The 22,487-nt window shown below is 39.0% G+C and overlaps 1 protein-coding gene across 4 annotated transcripts; it reads right to left on the bottom strand.

The window, feature by feature from the left end:
• Positions 1-1,500: 1,500 nt before the first annotated feature.
• Positions 1,501-18,803, bottom strand: LOC137285013 (E3 ubiquitin-protein ligase XIAP-like). Of its 4 annotated transcripts, none has more exons than XR_010956937.1 (7): positions 17,717-18,784; positions 16,881-17,044; positions 16,024-16,054; positions 13,660-13,758; positions 12,023-12,526; positions 3,226-5,147; positions 1,503-3,154 (listed from the first exon to the last, which is right to left on the bottom strand). XR_010956937.1 is itself a non-coding variant. In XM_067817128.1 (6 exons), exons 1-6 carry the CDS (start codon positions 18,687-18,689, stop codon positions 5,053-5,055), a joined length of 1,935 nt encoding a protein of 644 aa, XP_067673229.1. In that variant the 5' UTR covers positions 18,690-18,784; the 3' UTR covers positions 1,501-5,052. The 4 variants fall into 4 exon arrangements, 2 of the variants coding, with proteins under 2 accessions (XP_067673229.1, XP_067673231.1); XR_010956936.1 differs by having other exon boundaries at positions 13,591-13,758; XM_067817128.1 differs by having other exon boundaries at positions 1,501-5,147; positions 13,591-13,758.
• Between the last annotated feature and the right edge of the window lie 3,684 nt (positions 18,804-22,487).

Raw genomic sequence — 22,487 nt, forward strand, 5'->3', positions numbered from 1 at the left:
AGTACCTGCCACGGTCAGAACCCTAATACACAACACACAAGATCTGCTAAGAAACTCCAGTGTCAAACATAGCGTGTGTTTCATTTGACCGCCCGTATACGAGAGATCTCACTACCTAAATCTGTGAAACACATCGCAACAAACAGTATTGATATTGTGCTGTCTGAAAGAGAGACACCTGGCTGATACGAGATGTTCTCAAACCTTTTTGACCTGCCCTCGTAGTCTTGGGTTCATTATTGGCAAATCGCTTCCAAGCAAGTGAGACTTCAGTTTTCGAAACAGGTTAGTGATCACTGGGTGCCAGGTCAGGAGTCTGCTCGTGGATTCTGCTTGGGTTGGTGCCATCTAGTGTGAAGACATGAACTACAGCTCTGAACTCAGTTTTAAAATTCCCCATGATATCGACAGGGTATCTCTCTGTTTCACAAGTATAGGTATTGGGGTCTACGAACTTTTTCACCTCTCTTCGTATTTGCTGGTCGTGGCGTTTAACATTTGCAAAATAATGTACGAATATAATCAAGAATGCATTTGGCGTTAGGTACAGGTTTTGGTGACATTTCTTCACGAAACAGTTTTGCTAATTCAAAGTATGATTCGAAGTAATAAATCAGTATAATGGCATATTCATATAAATACAAAACACAAGATTTACATAAACTTACATTTTGAAATTATTCGTATACTCAGTTACAAATAGAAAGTTGGTAAGTTTTAATACTAGCGTGATATTCTTAGTTTCTTCAAATTGATTGAAAATGTATAAAATCAAATTAAATGCTCTAAACATAATGTGAATCTACATGTTCCGCATGAACTGATGGCCTATTGGAACTCACCAAAGGCGACAGCTTGTTAGCTGTGATAACCTATGAATTAATCGCTGCAACACACTGTTGATGAAGGCTGGCAACAGCTACAGAAATGACTAATGAGATGCTGTCTCCAGTCTAGCCATTACTGGATTGACGTTTGCTGTTGGAAAGGAGAGTGAGTGTTGTTTTACGCCGTTTTAGCAATATTCCACCATTATCCACGGCGGGATATTACCAGAAATAGGCTTTACTCGTATCCATGTGAAGTTCTGTGGAATAAATTGTGCTCTATTGTTATAAAGCGGTGTTGTTATCGGCATTATCTTTCTGCGTGGCCATGTGTATTTACAACATTCTGCATTAATCCTGTCTGATATTTATCAGGAATATACAGGTACGTGATGGGGACTGCAGTCTGATTTCCTTTCATTGAGGAAGCATCGCTGACTTCTTGTGCTTGGTGCCTCTCTCCGAAAACGGAATGGAGCTGTGCTATAAATCTGCACTTGTTACTGGGAAAGTAATCCGAAATATAAAACGTGATGTGTCTCCACGATTGGTGGGTGGGGTGCCGAAGACAGAATGAAACAGGCAACTGGACAACTATTCCTCATTTGAAACTCGTCAACCCTCAGCAGGTAAAATATGAACAATGTGCTTTGCTCAGAAAAATCAGAAAGGAAACAATATTTAGTATAGTTTATTTCATGAGATAAATATACAATATAGAAAAGATAAGAACGACAGACCACAGAAAGGGAGAATAAAATAGCAACATTTCACATGATTGTTGTTCGAAGATGAATTATTCTCTAAACAAAAGATATGATACAAAATAGAGATTATAGAGATATACAGATGGCATGTTCTGTACACCTAAATGTTGTTCAAAATGTCATAGGAAATGTTTAGTAAACTAAAATGTTGTTCAAAATATTTCTGATGAATTGTTCTAAAAGCTTCAAATAGTAAAATATGTTCAATTCAATAACAATACTTTTACAAAAAAATAACAAAGTATACAATAAATGTACTAAAATGTAAAATCTATTTAGCACTATTTAATACAAAAACACTCAAACGATGAACATGTTTGGTGTAAAGGGTAAATAAGCTGTCGCTAAGTATAAACCTAAAGCCCTTAAATGAACACAGAATGTCAAAGTGAAGCCCCAGACATACACTGACCTCTTGGATGAAGTAGGACACAAGGAAGACTCACTAGTAGAATGTGTGACTTAGTCACTTGCCAGGCACCCTGAAATAGTGGCTTAACCCAGTGGTTAAACCGTTGGTTCATCATGAAGACCTATGTTCAATTCACTATGTGAGCACAATGTGATACCTTTCTGGTGTCCCTTGCTGCAATATTGCTCAAAGCAGCATAGAACTGAATTCACTCTCACACTCCCTGAAATGGCCGATGTAAGTCACAGAACCCTTATTGGGTAGATCGATGTCATGATTCCAGTCACTGGATTGTCTGCTACAGACTTGATCATTTACAGTTCTCATTCATGTCGGTATCACTGAGAGCTACGAACACTACCACTAAGCACTACTTGTATGTTAAACATACAGACTTATACTTCATACATGAACTTGAGTAATGATATTTGTACAGCTGCCTTTACCTGTGAAATGTTAACCTTGACAATATGTATTCACGCTGTGGAATCAATGGTGACTGTTTATAGGTGATTATTGCTGCCTTAGTTGTGAGATATTGACCCATCACGGAACACATGTGAGTTTGATGACAAAGTATTGAACACAACAGTCATCTACAACAATGTGGTCTAATGAGAAGTGCAATGAAAGAAAGGAAGATAGACGGACAAGGTAACCCGTAACACCATCAGTTTGTATACCATGTTAGTATAAAGATCAATCACAAAGTCTGAACTACTGCTCCAAGCAACACCTGACCTAACTCTATAGTTACTCCACATTTAAGTAATTGTTAACAAAAAATTCATTTCTGACTATCAAATCCTAAAACTGTAGATTGTTGAATGATTCAACATCAGCATGAGTTGGCAAGTCTCTTGAGGTGCTACTTCTGGTACCAGATTTTTGCGGTGACAAGTATATATTCAAACAGTTCTAGTTCCAAACTGCAAAGCCACCAAATATGACTTTACTAGACCAGACCATGCACACAACCATGCACAGCTGCTGACAGTCCTAATAGTTGGCTAGTTTGGGATGATTAAATCGCAAGTTTGTTTCTGCTGCAATGACTATCGGTTCCTTACTGTCAACAGACAACCATAACACCATTTGAAAAGCTTTGTAACCTTGCTTGTCACTGGAAGTAGAGAACAATGTATAGTCTTGCAAAGTGACATGACCTACTAACAGGCACTATAGTAATGTGGTTTGTAGTGACGATCCTGCCAGCAGCCATCTGAACTAGAGTGGGATTGTATTCATACCTGGTGTGCGGGGCCCCATCAAGTAAAGGACAATAATGTACATGAAGATCATAGCACTGTTGGATGCTCTATGTATTTACATATTTACATATAATTAATGATAATGACTACATGCACTATGTATATGTACACATTTGTTCAGTTACATGTATGTACACGAAGTGATTTATGAGTTATGCATGTCACTAGCAGGGTGCACAGGATTGTAACAGCTGACAGATTGTGTACTCCATTAAAATGAATGTAAAGGTTTGTACACAAAAACTCGGCTCCATTCCATCCACGAATTTAGTGGCAAATATAATGGATATTTCCTTAAAAGTTTGTAACTTGTATGAATATTTACAAAATGGTGATGGGTGATCAGATACTAACAGATTGTAAGAAATAACTCTGGCCAGCACTATCATACAATCTGCTTGATGACCATGAAACACTTTACTATTACAATGAGTAAGTTTTCAGAAATGTAACATTGTACACATTGATGTTTTTGTAAATGACATTTAAGCTTAATGAAGCTAACGAAACCTTATTTTCTGCCCTATTCTAGCAAGACATAACTAACATCTTAACACAACAAACATGCAAACAAAAAATGCATAAATAGGTCTATATATTACAGTTTTGTTCTAATCTGTACTTAGAATCTGTAAAAGTGTAACAAAAATGCTTTCATAACAAATATTCTAATAAGCATTATTTATACAAAGCATTTCATGAAAAATGGGCATATAGCGCGACTCCCTTGAGGATTCGAATTTAGAATATTAGTTCACTTTCTAACAAAAACACCAAGAACATGTTTACTCAAGAGCATTTAACAAACTGTATTGACAACCAAATGAATGTTCAAATCAATTTTTAAATGAGCCCTTAAATTGTCATTGCGCCATACAATCTCATTGACTGCAACATGGAACACCTGATAGTCCCTAAGTACATAACAGACAAATCTACCAGCCACAGCAGTAACAGACCTCATGCTGTATCAGATCTTTGGGTATAACAGCAGTGTAGAAAAACTCTGAATTTATTGCTAATTTATATATTGCTGGGACACGCCATCAGTTTTGAACATGAATCACTGAAACAAGCTCCGACTTCTCACACAGTGCTGTTGCAATTTATCGATACATCAATCTTTCCAAAGTAAACTGAACAACAAATATGAACTTTCACATTGGTTGACAATGACAAAAACAAAGAATGTACACAAAAACAAAGCACTAGCTGATATTAGAGCGAGACATTTCATAAATGTATGTGCAACATGCTGGGGGATTATGTACAATGACTCATGAGATGTCAAGCATTGTGGTGCTCACTGTATGGTGACCTCCATTTTGAATTATTCAATTATTATTGATTAGTAAAATGATAGGTATATGTAAATGTCAAACATGGTATCTGTTCAGCTGCCATTGTGTATTGAGCAAAGGATGGTCGGGTAGTTTATGGTTACTCTTGCTTTCAATTAAATCTGCTGCTACTTAATCTGAACATATTTTCGGTTTAATTCTGATGTTTGAGATAAGGATATTAACTTAACATATGCACCTCATAGCGAAACATACAACTTAAGTGATTTCAGGAGCCAATACTTCACCGGGATCAATTACACATAAGTTCGGTCAACATTAACGTATGACTGATTTCCTAACATGCAGAAACTTTGTCCAATAAAGGACAAGCTAAACAAAACCCCAAATTTCATTACATACAAACACGTGACTAAAGTCACACAGGACATTAGTTAACCATTGATAACAAATCTGCAAACCAGCTGGACTAACTCATCCACGTCGGGAGGTGGACGCCTGCAACTCCCGCCGGAGCTGCATGATGAGGTTCTGCATTCTGATGTTGTCGTCCTCTAGTTGGTCGATTCCTGGAAATGAAGCAGTGTGGATGATGAGAGATGTCATTTCTAATGTATGTTCAGACTAACTTAAAGAAGAAGGACAGATTCCTCATGATTGTGAAAATAGAAGTAAGTCTGTGCAGATTGTGAAAATCCACATGACTAAACAAAGTTAATTTAACACAAGTCTGGAGACTCTAAATGAGTGAGTGAGTGAGTTAATGTTTAACGTCACATCGGCAATATCTCAGCCATATCGTGACGAGAACATTTAAATTAAATATATGCATATGGAAAAATCTGTCAACGGAGGACAGTAAAACAACTAGCATATCACAGTTTTAAGTAAAACTAGTATGGAAAGTTAAAACTAATAGCACTATTTAGACAATACATAATAAAAACAGACTATAGATCGCCAACAACTGAAGGTAGATCACCACACTAGGGACCATGGGGACTTACAGTACCTTTGCTACCTGCATGGACCCTAGTTGGATTTACATCATCCCCTCAGCTGCTGGCGATTGTACGAAAGGTTAGCCAAAATTAAAACAACATGAATACTACGATTAAAAACCTGGCAGACTTAAATTTACTGTGAATGTTTGTGGACTTACGTACCCTCTCAGGAGGACAATAATTTTACAATACTTCAACCCCCTTTGAGGGTACAGCCACCAACAATTCAAGTTACTAATTCAAACTACCAATCATTAAAATACATCTATTTACAGAAACATACTATTCAAAATTCACCCAAAAAATCAATTTCTTTTAAAAAACCTATAATAAAATGAGAATTAACGTTGGTAAAAAGATCCTTCATTGTTTTAACTGTAAAATATTTATCCCTTGTGATGGAGAATTCAACACAGTCAAGCAGAATATGCTTGACCGTGACTCATCACAAGGGATGCAAAATCGAGGATCCTCACCTTTCAACAGGTATGCATGAGTATATCTAGTGTGGCCAACACGACATCGTCGTAGTATGACCTCTTCAAATCTGGATTGACAACCCAAGTGGGTATAACCAATGTAAGGTTTTATCTCATGTAATTTATTTATACCCACTTGGGTGTCCCACTTCTTTTGCATCAGATCACGGATGTAAGATCTAATGGTGGCTTTGTAATCACTGTAGGGAATAAGAAGCGGTGTCACAGATTTGTTGAGTGCTGCCTTGGCAGCAAGATCGGCCATTGTGTTCCCTGAAATGCCTACATGGCTGGGTAACCAACAGAAGACGATGTCGTATTGGCCAGTAGCAAGATTATTATACAATTCAATAATGTCAATTAAAAGTGGATGTTTACATGATAAATTTTTAATCGCCTGGAGACAAGAAAGAGAGTCTGAATAGATTATATATTGTTTACGTTTAGGGTGTCTTTGAATATATTTGAGAGCTGTTAATATGGCGTTAGCTTCAGCTGTAAAAATAGAACTACTAACTGGTAATCTAGAAGATATTGTTCTGGATCCAATGACAGTGGCACAAGCCACAGCGCCACCATCCTTGGACCCATCTGTAAATAAGGATTTATAATTGCTATATTTATGTTTTAATTGATTATATTTTTGCTTATATTGTAATTCATTAGTCTCTGATTTTTTAAATGTGGTCAATGTTAGGTCTACTTGAGGCCTGACCAACTGCCAGGGAGTAGAAGAAAGAAGACGGGAGGGAGCTATGTTTTCCAGCTGAATCCCAGCAGCAGAAAGAAAAGGTGTAATTCTATGTCCCAGAGGCGGGACAAGAGAAGACTTTTTGTTGTATAAATCCTCATAAAGGGGATTGAAAACACAGTTATATGCAGGGTTAGAATGATTAGAGTATAATTTAGTAATGTATTGTAAAGCTAACTTTATACGGCGCTGCTCAAGAGAAGGTTCATCAGCTTCAACATAGAGACTGTCAATAGGTGAAGTTCTAAAAGATCCAAGACAAAGTCTCAGACCTTGATGATGGACAGGATCAAGAAGTTTAAGATTGCTTTTGCAGGCTCCCCCGTAAACGATTGAGCCATAATCAAGTTTAGAACGAACTAGTGATCGATAGAGATGGAGAAGGGTAGCTTGATCCCCTCCCCATTTTGAATTTGAAACAACTTTCAACAAGTCAAGTGCTTTCAGGCAATTAGTTTTAAGTGATTTAATATGTGGTAAAAAAGTTAAATGTGAATCAAAGATTAGACCCAAGAACTTGGCTTCCTTCACAACTTTAATGGGCTTCCTTCACAACTTTAATGGGCGTCCCATCTAGAGACAGTTCAGGATCTTTATGGGGTTTATATCTACGACAAAAATGTATGCAGTTAGTTTTCGATTTAGAAAATTTGAAGCCGTTTTCAAGACACCATTTATTTATTTTGTTTAAACAAAGCTGCAGTTGCCGTTCAATGGTATGCATATTTTTCCCATGACAAGAAATATTAAAATCATCCACAAATAACGATCCATCAATTGAATCGTTTAAAACTTTTGATAAACTATTTATCTTGATGCTAAAAAGTGTGACAGACAGAATACTGCCTTGTGGAACACCCTGATCCTGATTGTAATGATCAGACAGGGTAGAACCCACTCGAACTTGAAACTGTCTGTTATTTAAAAAGTTGGCAATAAATTGAGGGAAACGACCTCGCAAGCCGAAGTCATGTAAATCTCTTAAAATACCCTATTTCCAGGTTGTGTCATATGCCTTCTCAAGATCAAAAAAGATAGACACAGCATGTTGATTATTAATCAGTGCATTTTTAACAAATGATTCCAGTCGCACTAAGTGATCGACAGTACTTCTGTTTTTACGGAAACCACACTGTATATCAGTTATAAGGTTATTTGTTTCCAAGTACCAAACAAGTCGATTATTTATCATGCGTTCCATGGTCTTGCAAACACAGCTAGTTAACGAAATCGGACGATAATTGGATGGATCGGTATGATCACGTCCAGGTTTAGGTATGGGTACTACTATGGCGTCACGCCATGATGAAGGAAAGTTACCCGATGTCCAAATATCATCAAAAATATTTAGGAGAGTTTCTAGGCAGGATTCTGGTAAGTGCTTCAGGAGTTGATAATGTATGTTATCAGCTCCTGTAGCAGTATCATGAGCTTGATCAAGAGCAGTATGGAGCTCATGAATAGAAAAAGTTTCATTATAATCTTCCCCATTATCTGAGTTGAAATTAATAGTTTTCTTTTCTTGTTGTTTTTGATACTGCTGGAATTTAGGTAAATAATTAGAAGAGGAAGAGTGTTTAGCAAGGGTTTCACCCAGTTTATTTGCGATATCTGATTTATCGGTAAGTACTTGATCTCCATGTTTAAGATGATTGACAGTAGATTTAGTACCTTTACCTTTAATTTTCTGGACCATATTCCATACCTTGGACATGGGTGTCCGAGAATTTATTTTAGATACATAATTTTGCCAAGATTGGCGTTTGTTCTGTTTAAAAGTACGCCGTGCTTTAGCATTTAAAATTCTAAATTTATTCAAATTATGCACCATAGGATGGCGACGGAAATAATGTTCTGCTTTTTTCCTTGCCTTCCTAGCTTGTTTGCATTCATCGTTGAACCATGGTTTTCTTATGTGTGGAACTGCAGAGGACTTTGGTATACACTCATCAGCTATGGAGTTCAATTCATCAGAAAAACATTTAATAGCATCAGGAACGTCAGTAAAACGTTCAGGTTTAAGCTTTTCAGCACACAGTGTTTCATATAAAGTCCAGTTAGCCTCTTTAAAATTCCGTCTTGATGATGGAGGAACATCGGATGGGGTTACAGCTTTTAATATAGTAGGAAAATGGTCACTTCCACAGAGGTCATCATGGACTGACCATTCGAATTCATTAAGTAGTTCTGAATTTGTGAGTGACAGGTCAAGAGCAGAATAGGTCCCTGTCCCAGGGTGTAAATACGTATTGGAGCCATCATTATAAATACATAAATCGTTGTCAGAACAGAGGTCCTCCAACAACTTACCTTTAGCGTTTATATTTACACTACCCCAGAGAGGGTTGTGCCCATTTAAATCTCCCATTATAATACAGGGCTTCGGGAGTTGGTCATAGAGAGCTTGCAGATCAGTTTTGGCAAACGTCGAAGACGGCGAAATATACAGCGAGCATAGCGTAAACGCTACATGTAAAGTAATTCTCACAGCAACAGCCTGCATATTAGTATTAAGTGATACAGGGCTTTGAATAACGTTTTGTCTGACTAGAACGGATGACCCGCCAGTGGCTCTATCACCCGGAGGTGAAAAAGAATGATATGCATTAAAATGGCGAAGGTCAAATGCATCTGTTTGTTTTAAATATGTCTCTTGGAGACATAACGCTGAAGGTGTGAAATCTTGGACTAATAGCTGTAATTCATGTAAATTAGTCCTCAAACCTCTGCAGTTCCATTGTACAATATTGTTGGAATAAACTATCTTTTGGGGGGATTTTTGGGGGATCTACCCCGCACTCTTTTGGAGGGCGACAAGCTATGCGCCCTAGAATGGACGTTTTCAGAAACGTCCATATCTTCAAGAGACCCATATTTATTAAACAATTGAATTTTATTTTGTGACCCCTTAGGAGCTCTGCCACTTTGTTGCTTTGAAGCATCAGACTTAGGTTTGGGTTTAGTTTTAACAATTTGTTGTCTATCAGCTGTTGAATGAGACTCAGAGCGTGACTGAAGATGACTTATGATCATGGGACTTTGATGTAGTAGGAAGTGATTCCTCAGTCTGGGATGATATAGCAGGGTATAAAACCTGTGGGGAGTCGGAACTGACCCAAGTCAAGGTAGTTTGGCATCCTGTGGATGATTTTGTTATTTTAGAGTTGGATTCAGATGATGATTTTGCTACTGTAGCATAACTTTCTAGAAGGTCAGATCTCTTCACCAGTTTCTTTGCCTCAGAAAAAGATATTTTGGGTGAACTTTATTTTGTTAATCGCCATTTGCTCTTTCCATATTGGACACTGTTTTGACGAAGATGAATGGTCGCCAGAGCAGTTAGTGCATTTTTTAAAGTCACTGTCACAATCTTCTGTTGTGTGTGTCTTCTCACCACAGTGAGCACACACAACAGACAATGTGCAGGTAGATACACCGTGTCCATATTTCTGACATTTAAAACACCTGAGCGGGTTGGGGATGTAGGTTTCAACTTGGATATTGCAGTAACCCGCCTTTACTGATTTGGGAGCATTTGGCAATGAAAAAGAAAACAGATAGGTATTTGTTTGGATTGTTTCATTGTTTTTTCGGGTGGAAAAGCGCTTCACATACAGCACACCTTGATCCTTCATTTCGCATGCTATATCAAGCTCGGACATGTCAGCAAACAACCGATCACGATCTCTGACGATACCTTTACTTGTGTTCAAGGTCTTGTGAGCAGAGACCGTGACCGGAATGCCCACAAAAGATTCAATGTTCATCAGATTGGTTGTCTGCTGTTTCTTGCCACACTATTAGTAATGCACCCGAACGCAAGCGTCTAATGTTCTTGACATCCCCAGCAATACCTTGAATGCCCTTAGATACTGCGAAAGGGTTCAACTTCAATGGTGTCTTGTCCGGAGTCTCAATAACGAGGAAACGTGGCCAATACTCAATCGATAGAGACGGTCTATGAGAAGTATCAACGGGATCAATTTCAAGTGGACGTTTGGTTTTTTTGGGGGGTATTTCATAAGCCATGATTGGTGTCATATGATTCATCATCCGAGCTCCCCACCCACCATGGAGTAGCACAAGGACAATGCTAAAGCAAGCGGGCCTCCAGCTTGCAGCACCAAGGATACCCGGATGATATACTCCAGCAGAAGAATTAAGAGATTAATAATTCTACCAGATTGGCCCATGAGCCACCGCCTTCTGGCATAGGACTCTAGGCAAATTACAGAACAACATACTTCAAATTCAAAATGTTTTAGATTATATAGTCAAGTCCAAATTTACAACGATTCCAAATGATATATGTGCATTGATAAATATAATAATGCCCCATGCACAGGGCTTGGCATGACCAGCCGATTGGTCGAACCGGGCCTATTCGACCACCCGTCTAGGCGAAGTCAGGGCCGAAGTGGTGTATTGAGCAACAGGAACACCGTTGCAAGCTCCTATTGCTCTCAACCACCAGGATCCCCTCCTCCGCCGACACAGGGCTGCAACCGACGGCAAACGGGTTGGTGGACCAAATATCCTCCCGGGTCCACTACGGGGATGTCGGCGAGCTCTTGGCGTTACCCAGCACCCACCACGAGGAGGTGGCTCGCCACGGGTGCCGGAGACTCTAAATAGCCTAATAGCCTCAAAACGTCTTCTCAAAAGGGATTTCACTGAATAGGAATTTCACTTCCAGACTCAATATTTACTGTCAAATAATGCCAGCATCTCTAATATTATGCATAACAAAACCATTCCCTATTATAGTTGTCATTTGATTTGCAGTTACACAAATTCGTCTCAAATACATGTGATGACTCAAGAAGGAAATTTGTTCCCGTGAGATTCAAACAGCAGCAATCTTGAATTCAAAAGCCCAAGTAAGTCAATGAGAAGCTAATTGGTGTTGGTAACTGATCCAATTAACAAACACACCTTTCCACCATTAATGGAGAGTTAAAAAGGCAGATTAGTGTTTTTCCCATCCACTACAGGAATGCAACTCTTGACTGCTACATACACAATCATTTTTTCTACCCTCACAGTTATACCTATGTCTAAAATACATCGATAAGACAAATCTATTACTTGGCCCCAAGCAGTTCCACTCATTTGACTGTACTGACTTTAGGGCATGACAAGGAAATGAGTGTGCACCTGGATGACATAACTAAACTGAAATGATACTGATAATTTGAACTATCACTTACGTCCACTTTGAACTTGAAGTAATTCATTCTTGTTCATGATCAACCTGTTCTTTTGCTGCGTAATCTGAGAGATCTGCTGGTTTTGCAAATTAAGTCTAAGTCTGAGCTGACTGATTTCTTCATCTTTGCTGGATAGCTCCTCCAGCTGCTGGTCCTTGTGATGTATCTGCTGGTCCTTGTGATGTATCTGCTGGTCCTTGTGATGTATCTGCTGGTCCTTGTGATGTATCTGCTGGTCCTTGTGATGTATCTGCTGCCTGTGTTCATGTATCTGCTGCCTGTGTTCATGTATCTGCTGCCTGTGTTCATGTATCTGCTGCCTGTGTTCATGTATCTGCTGCCTGTGTTCATGTATCTGCTGCCTGTGTTCATGTATCTGCTGGTCCTTGATCCCCAGTGTCACCCCCTGACTGTGGATGTTGCTTCTCATCTCCCTCATCAGCTGGAACTCCTTCCTTGTGGTCAACATCCAGCCCACCAGCAGGTCATAGTTAGGGTAGCTGTCTGTAATGTAGGAACATCAGACTTAGTCTACACATACATAACCATCCACACTATCCACATTATCTCCAGCATAACAGGATAAAAATTCAAATCAGATCAGTTAAATGTAGTGCAGTGGTTATATGTATGGCATTCTGCATCATCACGACCCTAAATACATGCTTCATTATTACATTTGTAAAAGCAACAATGAGGCAGGGAGAATAATCGTGAAGTCAGGTGTTTAGGTGACAAATTCATATTTTAGATATTAAAGCAGGAACTCCATACTTCTTGTTCAACAATCAACAAAATATATTTTTGGACACCATTATACAAGCATTTTACTTCTACTTCAGACATGTTCAGACAAATGTAAAACCTAATATACTAGCTCAACACTTGTAACCTATGAATAAAAAAGATAAGTTTTCTGCCATTTCCTTTTCACAACTTCAGATTATCAATATCAACATGTTAATCTCTGGATTGGTTACATTTTCTGCCGAGTTATCCAACATGTATTTGAATGTTCTGTTGCTGTTTCCAGTCACACAGAGCAATATTCCACCTACAACGGCAGTCTGTGGTAAACCATAACTGGATCAGAAAATCCAGTGACTGATGTGAGGAACTGTCAAGCCTACTGAGGTATATCAATCCAGTTGGATCAAATGGCCACCACAGGTTACTCATTCAATTTCCAAAGAGGAATCCCCGTGGCTGTCTGCACACATACTTTATGACTGCATTATCTCAAAATATGACAAGCAATGGGTCCAATTTACTTACTTCAGAAACCTTTGGCCAAAAATGTGGTACAGTACGAATTAGTTATTGGCTTAAGGTTTCTGACAATGCATGGAGTGAGACAGTGAGTAAGCATGATTTTTTTGTAACTGTGGGGGGGGGACACCAGAAAGGGGCTTCACACATTGTATACAAGTGGGGATTCAAACCTGGGTCTTCAATGATGAATGAATACCTTAAACACTGGCTACCCAACTGCCAAAACAAGTCATGAAAGTACTTGTACATGATAAACACTATGGATATAAGATATGTATCATAACAGTAGAACTCACTGAAAATAGCATAAAATTCACAGATAGCTTCACGAATAACTTGTAGTTCTACTTGAAAGCCAAACTGACTTGATAGCGCTGCCTGACAGTTGGTGAGTATTGATGGGTCGACTGTCGGCTTGAAGGGGAAAGGCAGCTTCACTGGAGACTCGTTGCTTACTGGGCCTTCTGAAACACGAAGTTACAGTGACAATATTGCAGATATCAGTACCGAACACATTAAAAGCTTAATCTTTATTCACAGTGTCCATAACTGTTCTGTAACCTCACTTGAGAGTATCAGAGGCACCACAATTCATATTAATGTCATACACAAGCAATAAAGTCAACTTAGTCAAACAATGTGATAATTTTAAAAAGGTAAGAAAGTAATTCCTAAAGAAAATCAAACGATGTAGCCTAAGTAAACGATGTACTTAGGCTAGTTTAATATCAAATTCACAACATAAGTCACATCATGGGCAGGAAAACGACTTATACAAATACCATGGCTTACTAAATTTACAGGTTTTATGTTAAATACACAATGATGAACTTTCAGGGTCATCTCGTTCAAGCATCCAGGTTATGGAAACAAAAAATTAATAACATGCCTATCGCTAAGAGTAAGATTCTTTATGGATAACAACTTCATTATTACATATGATGTGACTTTTCGGTATGGATCCTTATACCGTTGTCAAGCATGAGTGAGGCAATACAGCACAGAACAGGCTTATATACATGAACAGGGATAAAGCATGTGGTATGAATCAGAGGGGATTAACAACAACAATGGATGGAGGTAATGATCTGACAATAAGAGGAGGTCAATGGTAGCTGTAGCCGAAACAAAGTATACATGGCTGATAGGGTAATTAGTAATGATGGCTCGTGATTTCTAATCTGTTTTCATCAGTTCATTGTATGCAGTTGGGATGAGATATCCATGATCTGTAGATTGGGGGCTTGTGTCACTGGATTTGAACTGCTGCCACTTTCTAGGTGAAGTCCTGGTGGTTTTTGGATATCATCTCTACATTGTCCCAAAATTATGATGTCATGATGTGGTCAGATAATGCTGATTTTCGATCTGATATCGTTGTAGATGATAAGTGTTCTTTGATTCTGAACGCTCCAGACTTCCATAACATGGTCAACAAGATCCTCCATGACAGCTCCACCTACCACAAGATCAAGAAAGTCCCCATCGCTAAACTCAACTGCCAACATAAAGCCAGCCTCAATCAACTGGAAGATAAGTATGAAATTAGCCAGCAGCTATACTACAAGCAAACCACATCCCACCCACAGCCACCATATGCCAGGGCCACCATAAAAATCCACAGAACTCCCAAGGCCAGACTGCTTGTGTGCTCCAGAGACACTGTTCTGTTCAGAAATCCCTGGCCCACTCAGAAAAACAGTGGACTCCTTTATCTCTGACTCCAGTGACTTAGTACTAAACTCCTGAATATAACCGAAGCTGATCAAATCCTGTTATGATGTGGACCTCTTCACAAGTGTCCACATAGATGAAACTCTACAAATCTTCTGGGGATGCATCTCTGAATTGGAAACACCCCTTGACACCAACCTCACCATTGACTATCCCCTCGATGTCTGCCTGCATCACTTCGACATACTTCACCTTGGGAGACAACTACTATGAACAAACCCACGACCTGCCCATGGGCTCTCCTCTGACCCCATCACTCACAGAAATCTACATGACCTTTGAAAAGCAACCTCTCAGCACCTCAACCATCAAATCTACATGCTGGTACAGAAAGGATGACAAATGTGTCATTCTATGTCAAGACCAAGACCCATCTACAACAAAATCAGATCGAAAATCAGCAATATCCGACCACATCAAATGATCCAATCACAACAATTTGGAAAACTGGCAGAGTTAGTTCAAACCCGGAGACACAAAGCCTCAATCAACAGATCAGGGATATCTCACCCCAAATGCATACAATGAACTGATAAAAACAGATTGGAGCTCCCCAGCCTTCATTACTAATTACCCTATCAGCCGTATATACTTTGTTTCAGCTACAGTTACCATTGGCTTCCTCTTATTGTAACATTACCACCATCCATTGTTAATCCCTTTGATTCATACCTTCAAGTTGTTATTGCTTAATCCCTGTTCATGTATATAGGTCTGTATTACCTCACTCCTGCTTGACAATGGTATAAGGGTCCATACCAAAAATCATGCTTATCGCTCTCCATTTACAGACACTGTACACTAATATTAAGAGTAAATAACAATGTACAGTCAAACACTGTCTTGTTGAGACATGAAAATACTTCGAGCTATCAGACTACTGCAAAATGATTAAAGAAGGCATTCAAACCTTTAACTTTAAAAGAAACACAAATTTGACAGTAGTGTTCGACTGCTGGTTTCAAAATTATAACTGTGAGAAAGAAATCTCTTACCTTCAGTTGGCATTTCACAGGATGTCATCTCCTATTGAAGAAAAGTTCAAAGTCGTCGTTACAACCAGATTAACTGGAATACTTTAACAGATACTTGAGACACAAACATTCACTACGTGTAGTGCTGATAATCTATCAATTCTAATTGTCGGATATGTATCAGATTTAATGTTTCTGTTTACACATGGCATGCTGGTCAACTAGTACTTGAACAAAAAAACTGTATTGGGAGCAGGTTGAAAAAACCAAAAACAAACTCTTAAAATTTTTCAATTGGAAAATCAGCAGACCTGTAAACTAAGTATAAATGAAAGTATTGTATGATTACATATGTTATAGTCTACAAAACAACCCAACAACCCTGTATTGTTGATGCACACATATCATGCTCTGTGCTTTTCCAAACTTATCTCCCTTGCCTGACATGAACAAAGTAGGCCTTGCTGAAGCATAAATCATCTTCTGTTCAGACAGAGCGTCTCCAGTGATGTCATGGTTATGTTCATTCTCAACATTTGATTAAGCATGAACTGGATAATGAAAATTATTTGAAAACTTTATATAATATTGTATTAATACATGATCACATACTTTCATTTCTGGAATTTGGAATTTGTTCCGGTGTCTATGAGCACTGTGTCCTCTGTCCTCACACATAAAACTGCATCTATCAGGCTCATTTGCACTTGCTGACCAAAGGTTGTAAGACTCTAAGGTTGTGTTGCAAGGTGACTCTTCAGAGTGTTCAACGATGTATTTGTTTAGAGGGCCCTCACTTATTTGAAACCTACCAGAATTTGTACTTTTCTAAGAAAGTAAATATGTTATGTTTTGGGATTGCACTAAGTCCAGAATACCTGTGTCTCCATGGCGAGCTGCTTGATGTCATGATACTGAGGCAGTTGCTGCAGGTAGAGACAGCTGGGGGAGTGTTTGGCATGTTGGACCAGAGCATCAGCATCTGTCTGCCACTTGCTGACACTGCAGCCACAGGTGAAACAGGTCACTTTGTCAAAGGTACCTGCAACAATCAACACAATAATATGCATTTGCACCGCAAATGTTGAGGGGAAAGTAATGATAAATATTATCAATAACATTAAATCACATGCATTAGCCTATTTAACAGAAGCTTCTCAAAACCACCAAAATTGTATTTCCAAATGATAACCAGAACCAAACACTGATGAATCCTGATATATAGACCATGGTAAATTTTGGATCTCTAAATCCTTGAAACAAAAGTAAAAAGTCATGTCATGTTTAAGAATCTTTATGAAAATGAAAAGTATTTTATTATAATACTGCTTGAATGTATATTCATTGCTATTTTTTTTATTACCTTGATTATGTTCATCTTAATACAATATAACTGAAAAGGCATGCATACACACATACAGTTAACATGTATAGCCCTATAAAATATCAAGAATATTGCAGTAATAAGGGTTAATGCTGGGGAATGATGTCCCAACGATTGACTACTTTAACACTGAATATGTTAACACTAAACATCCCCACTGTTTAAATGACCATGATGATAAAATATTACACCGATAGAATCATATAAATGCCCTTATAACAAAGTCCAAGTTCTTCTTAATTATAATTATAGCATGATAAATATGTCAGTGTAGATGTGGTATGAAAATATGATAGAAAAATGGCAAAGTGGTAAATTAAGATGGTAAACCTGAGTAATAGAAACCAGCTTCGGTAAGCTGCTGTGCTGTTGGCTTCATCTGTGGAGGCCAATCCTTGAATGTTTCCTTCCGAACAGTGAAATCTTCAAAAAAGGGATTGTGAAACATGTGTGGCACACTTGAACTTGTAGTGTTATCTCCATCACTATCACTGGATATGATACTGTCACTATGCTCACTGTCTCTGTTCATCGACTCTTCCAGTCCACATGACACATTGCTTACATCAAACCCTCTAAAGAAGGGGCAATTTGGGTTCAGTGCTCTATGTATATCGTTCACAGGGGTAGTACACTCAGTAGGACAGGTGGTTTGCTCACCACAGAATACACATCCAATTTTATCATCTGTCAACATGACAAAACCACTCGACGCAAGTTCCTTTGCTTTGAGACATGGTTTAGCTGCAAATGTGGCATATCGCTTGCATTCGAAAAGCATGCTGTTGCTACCAAATTTGGGGATGAATGGCAGCTTGATCATTGACTGAACCTGTGCATTTGTCAAACTATTGTCGTTCGTGCGTACATTATCATCCTCTGGAAACAGCTGACGCCTTACGATTGTAGATTCAGCAGAAGTGAGGAACAATTCCGGTGACAGTGGGGGCAGAGATCTTGTAGAGTAGGGACTAGACACATCTGTTTCAGCACTCGTATCATCGACACTTTGACAGCTGAGGAAGGGACATTCTGGACTGCGACACAAGTGTACAGCGAACGGGGACTCGCCATAATATGCACTCCAGTTCTCCATGACAAGACCACATGAAAAGCATCTTACTTCGTCCCCATCCGAGCTGGCATCCCGGTAGAATCCTGCTTTTGAAAGCATCAAAGACGATGGAATTGGTGCAAAATTGGAGATTCCCTCAATTGAGGTCACCGGTTTTAGGGGGTTTTGACCAAATGATGCGACCCTAAACATCTCGAACGACATGTCAGTGCCTGAAGAAGACTCCATTGCGATATACTCCACCGATGATAACGACGTATAATCCAGTATTTTGCAAATGTAAACAAAAGTAACGATGTACCCTCAGTTGTCAAACAATGCGGGAAAACACCATTTTGTGTTGTGGATATGACGTCAGGAACATCAGGGGAGATAATATTTTGTTTCTACTTGAATGTGTACCACTAAACCACTTTCCACAAATGTATCACATTTTGATGTTATTTGGAAACCTTAGTAGCTGAACAAACTAACTAATGGCCCATGTTCTTAGTCCGTAAGGCAACCATTTTTTTTAAACAACAACCCATTCATGAGTTGGAAATTTGATAGCTGTTATGCAAACAACATTTCAGATATGCCATATTTATATAATGACCGTTCAATACCTAATGACGGAGGGTGTCATTTTATGGAAAGTAATTATCACCCCATAGCCATAGGTTATGAATAGTCCCTAATGTAGATTTCAGGTAAATAGATGTATAGACATAAGCATATCACATCAACGCATTCTGAACTGATGTGCAAAAGTCGTTCGACGGCTAAAACAGACAGAAAAAAGCTTCCGAGATCATCCGTACCTTTGTAAAACAACATGTCACAGCTAATGGCGCCGATAAGCATAACTTCGACTCGCTGTTCGGTGTGAATCAGTTTATTTCAACATATCGCGGGACGAATACCCAGTATACGAGACGAAATTACCCCTATTATAGACACCTGCTCGATGTGAGGAACACGTGACTGGCATGAAATACAGTGAATCCATCAGTAGCACACGCGAGTGAATATCTGTCTCAACACTCACCACTACAGCTCGCACAACATACACGCTCGACACCCATGCAATGCACATTAAATGGGAACATAGACAATAACAAATCCTATTAAAGGCTTAAACAGCATAACCTGGATTAGCACATATTTTAATAGACGTTTTTAGTCAAGAACTTTATTTTACATGTACTGCTGAGATAGAACACCCTAAAATGTTGGAAACCACTTTACAACCAAGCATAACTGACCTGGTGACTTCTCCGGCCCAACCTCACATTGTCAGCTCTCAGAATCCAATGCCAGCCACAAGACACGAGGTATGATCACGTTGAAGCAGATGATACAATCAACCAATCAAAATCCTCCGTGTTATAACAACGATTTCCATAAACATGGAATGCACGTGAAATGCGTATTCATTAACCTGGCCCACACAGAACAAGCACAAATACTGTTGGCCACAAAACTGAATAACATCAAGAAATGTTTTGTATGATTTTTATTGACATTTAAAAAACCAAAATATAAAATACAACGTGAAACATCACTGCTACACTTACACAGTGGGTTATTCGCCTGAACTTTTATCTTCAGCATATTTTAACAAGTTTCAGACACTCTTCGCAGATGTAGGCCCGCGTTACGTGAACATTGCACCCTTCTGACAATAGCGGTGACTGACAAACATCTGTCTTAGCTCTTTCTGACAAGAATCCCACGCTGATCCATCCATCCATCCTGAGTGAGTAGGGTTTTGCGCCGCTTTTAACAATATTCAAGCAATATCGCCGCGAGGAACACCAGAAATGGGCTTCATGTCTAATATTCATTGTACTCGTGTCGGGAATCGAACCCGTGTCTTCGGCGAGACGGACAAACGCTTTAACCACTAGGCAACCTCCGTGCCCCGATCCTTTCTTGATCTTCACGCACTGAGGTGTTGTGAGAAACATTTTCATCTCTGAGAAGAGAAAGAAGAAGAAGATATTTGACTCATTTAAGTCGCACACCACAGCTTGTCCCGCTTGACTTGAGCTACTCTACATATGCATTCCCCGGAAGGTCAGTTGGCACAAGTGGCATGTGGAGTTCACTTCATTAAAAAGGCGACCTTGTCTCGGCTGTTACGAATGCCATTCAAACAAACGTTCCGACATGTTGACGATCAACTGACAACGGTGCACCCCTTCACAATCATAAACTCAACCAGCTGTGACACGGTCACACTATGGATTAGTATTCACTTGATCAGGTCAAGCTGAGCAAGCTGCACACAAGGTTCAGTATAGATACACATAGCCTAACATCATCTGTATCCAAACACACATCCATCAGCATGAACGTCCAACCACTCTAGCACCCGTAAATGCCACTCCTACTTTTGAACTATCAAAGTATGGATCGTATTTAGTTTTTACTTTACTGAATTTCTTTTCCTGGTCAGTTATTACGACTGGTTCGAATTGGATTCGGCGCTATTTTGGCTGCGCTGCGCGTATCCCAGTGGAGGTTCTAAGAAGGAGAAGCCTGTTCTCTAATAAAAAGGAAAACAGATACACACACAAATAAATAAATAAATAAATAAATAAATAAATAAATAAATAAAAGAGAAGCAACAACAAAAAATAGAAAAAAAAGAAGAAAAGACACCCCAAAAAAACAAACAAAAAACCCAATAAAAACCAACGACAACAACAACCACAACAAAACAACAAAAAAACAAACAATGACAATAGCGAAACCGTACTGACACAGGTTTATTGTTGTTATAATGCATACTAGATTTATAATGTGAAGTGTCGATCGGTGAAATGATATATGATTATTCACCTACATAGGCATTCTCCTCCCACATGTACAGTGGTTACTTGATACATCTTCCTACGTAGGAAGATATGACAAGTAACCTCTGTGGGAAGAGAATGCTACATAGGATGACTTCGGAGAATTTAATGTCTAGATTTTCGAAGCTCTCTTAGCGCTATGAGAGTCCTAAGAGCCATACATTAACATTAACTTACGACTATCTTAGCGCTAAGACACTTTCGAAAATCTAGGCCCTGGTTTACAAGTAAATAGGCGATAACACACTCAGTTGATAAAAACGAAACATTCTGAGACAAATTATCCCTAAACGTGATGATTCACCATTTAATTTGACTGTTCTTCTAAACATGTGCCATACGCTGGTATAAGGTTTACCGTGTTCATGGTCTAGCAAGCGAAGACGGAAACTAGGAATTGGGGGTGGGGGGATGGGGAGAGAGTATAACAACGAACAGCACAAGTAATAAAACCAATACAGAATTGATTTGTTAGCTGATTGGATGTCAGCTGAATAGTTGATAAACAGAGTCTGTTACCTGATTACCCTTTCGCATGCTGATGGTAGGTAATTATACATAAAGGGAAACGTTTTGAAAAGCATAATCCGATCAGATATGAGAATTCAAGAGCTCTGGTTGTCAACAAGTTCCTTCCCGGCTGGTCCGGATCCCAGTTTGTCCAGTCGCTAACGCTGTTCAGTGATTGCGGGGCGTAATTTCAATGTCGCCGGCTAGTCGCCTTTGAGATGGAGGTGTGTTCTAAGACTCTAATTAGTTCCTGTAAGCCCCGACAGGTTCACCTTCACGTGATAGGAGTTACATGAGTTCGTCAAATATGTTATCCATAAAGTTTTAATCTTTGTTATTATCGTCATGCTTAGCTGTAGGTGTCCGTCAGGTGTGAATAGCGGACTAAGTAAGTGGTTGTGATTGTTAAGGGTCACTGAAGCAGTCGGTGTTAACAAACTCATTAGTTACTGATTAGTGTATGAGATTAGTGCTTGGATCCAGGCGCCGCAATTCGCTGTTCAGAGTTGCCTCCCTTGGAGATCTCAGTAACCTGTTTCTGTTTTTTCACTCTCCCACCCATTCAGCTGACAGAACATTGCCATGTTCATTTTCTACCCTATACTCATATATACAGATGATAAAAAAAGAAACGACTTTCATATATGGTGAAAAGATATGCATTAAGTTAAGA

The sequence above is a fragment of the Haliotis asinina genome, chromosome 5, assembly GCF_037392515.1.
Source record: "Haliotis asinina isolate JCU_RB_2024 chromosome 5, JCU_Hal_asi_v2, whole genome shotgun sequence".
Lineage (NCBI taxonomy): Eukaryota > Metazoa > Mollusca > Gastropoda > Lepetellida > Haliotidae > Haliotis > Haliotis asinina.

Coding starts and splice junctions, on each gene's coding strand:
- LOC137285013 (XM_067817128.1), bottom strand. CDS start 18,689: ATGGAGTCTTCTTCAGGCACTGACATGTCGTTCGAGATGTTTAGGGTC. Junction 16,055..16,880: donor AGCTCGCCATGGAGACACAG/GTATTCTGGACT, acceptor TTTCTTCAATAG/GAGATGACATCCTGTGAAAT. Junction 12,527..13,590: donor TGAATTTTATGCTATTTTCA/GTGAGTTCTACT, acceptor CCTACATTACAG/ACAGCTACCCTAACTATGAC.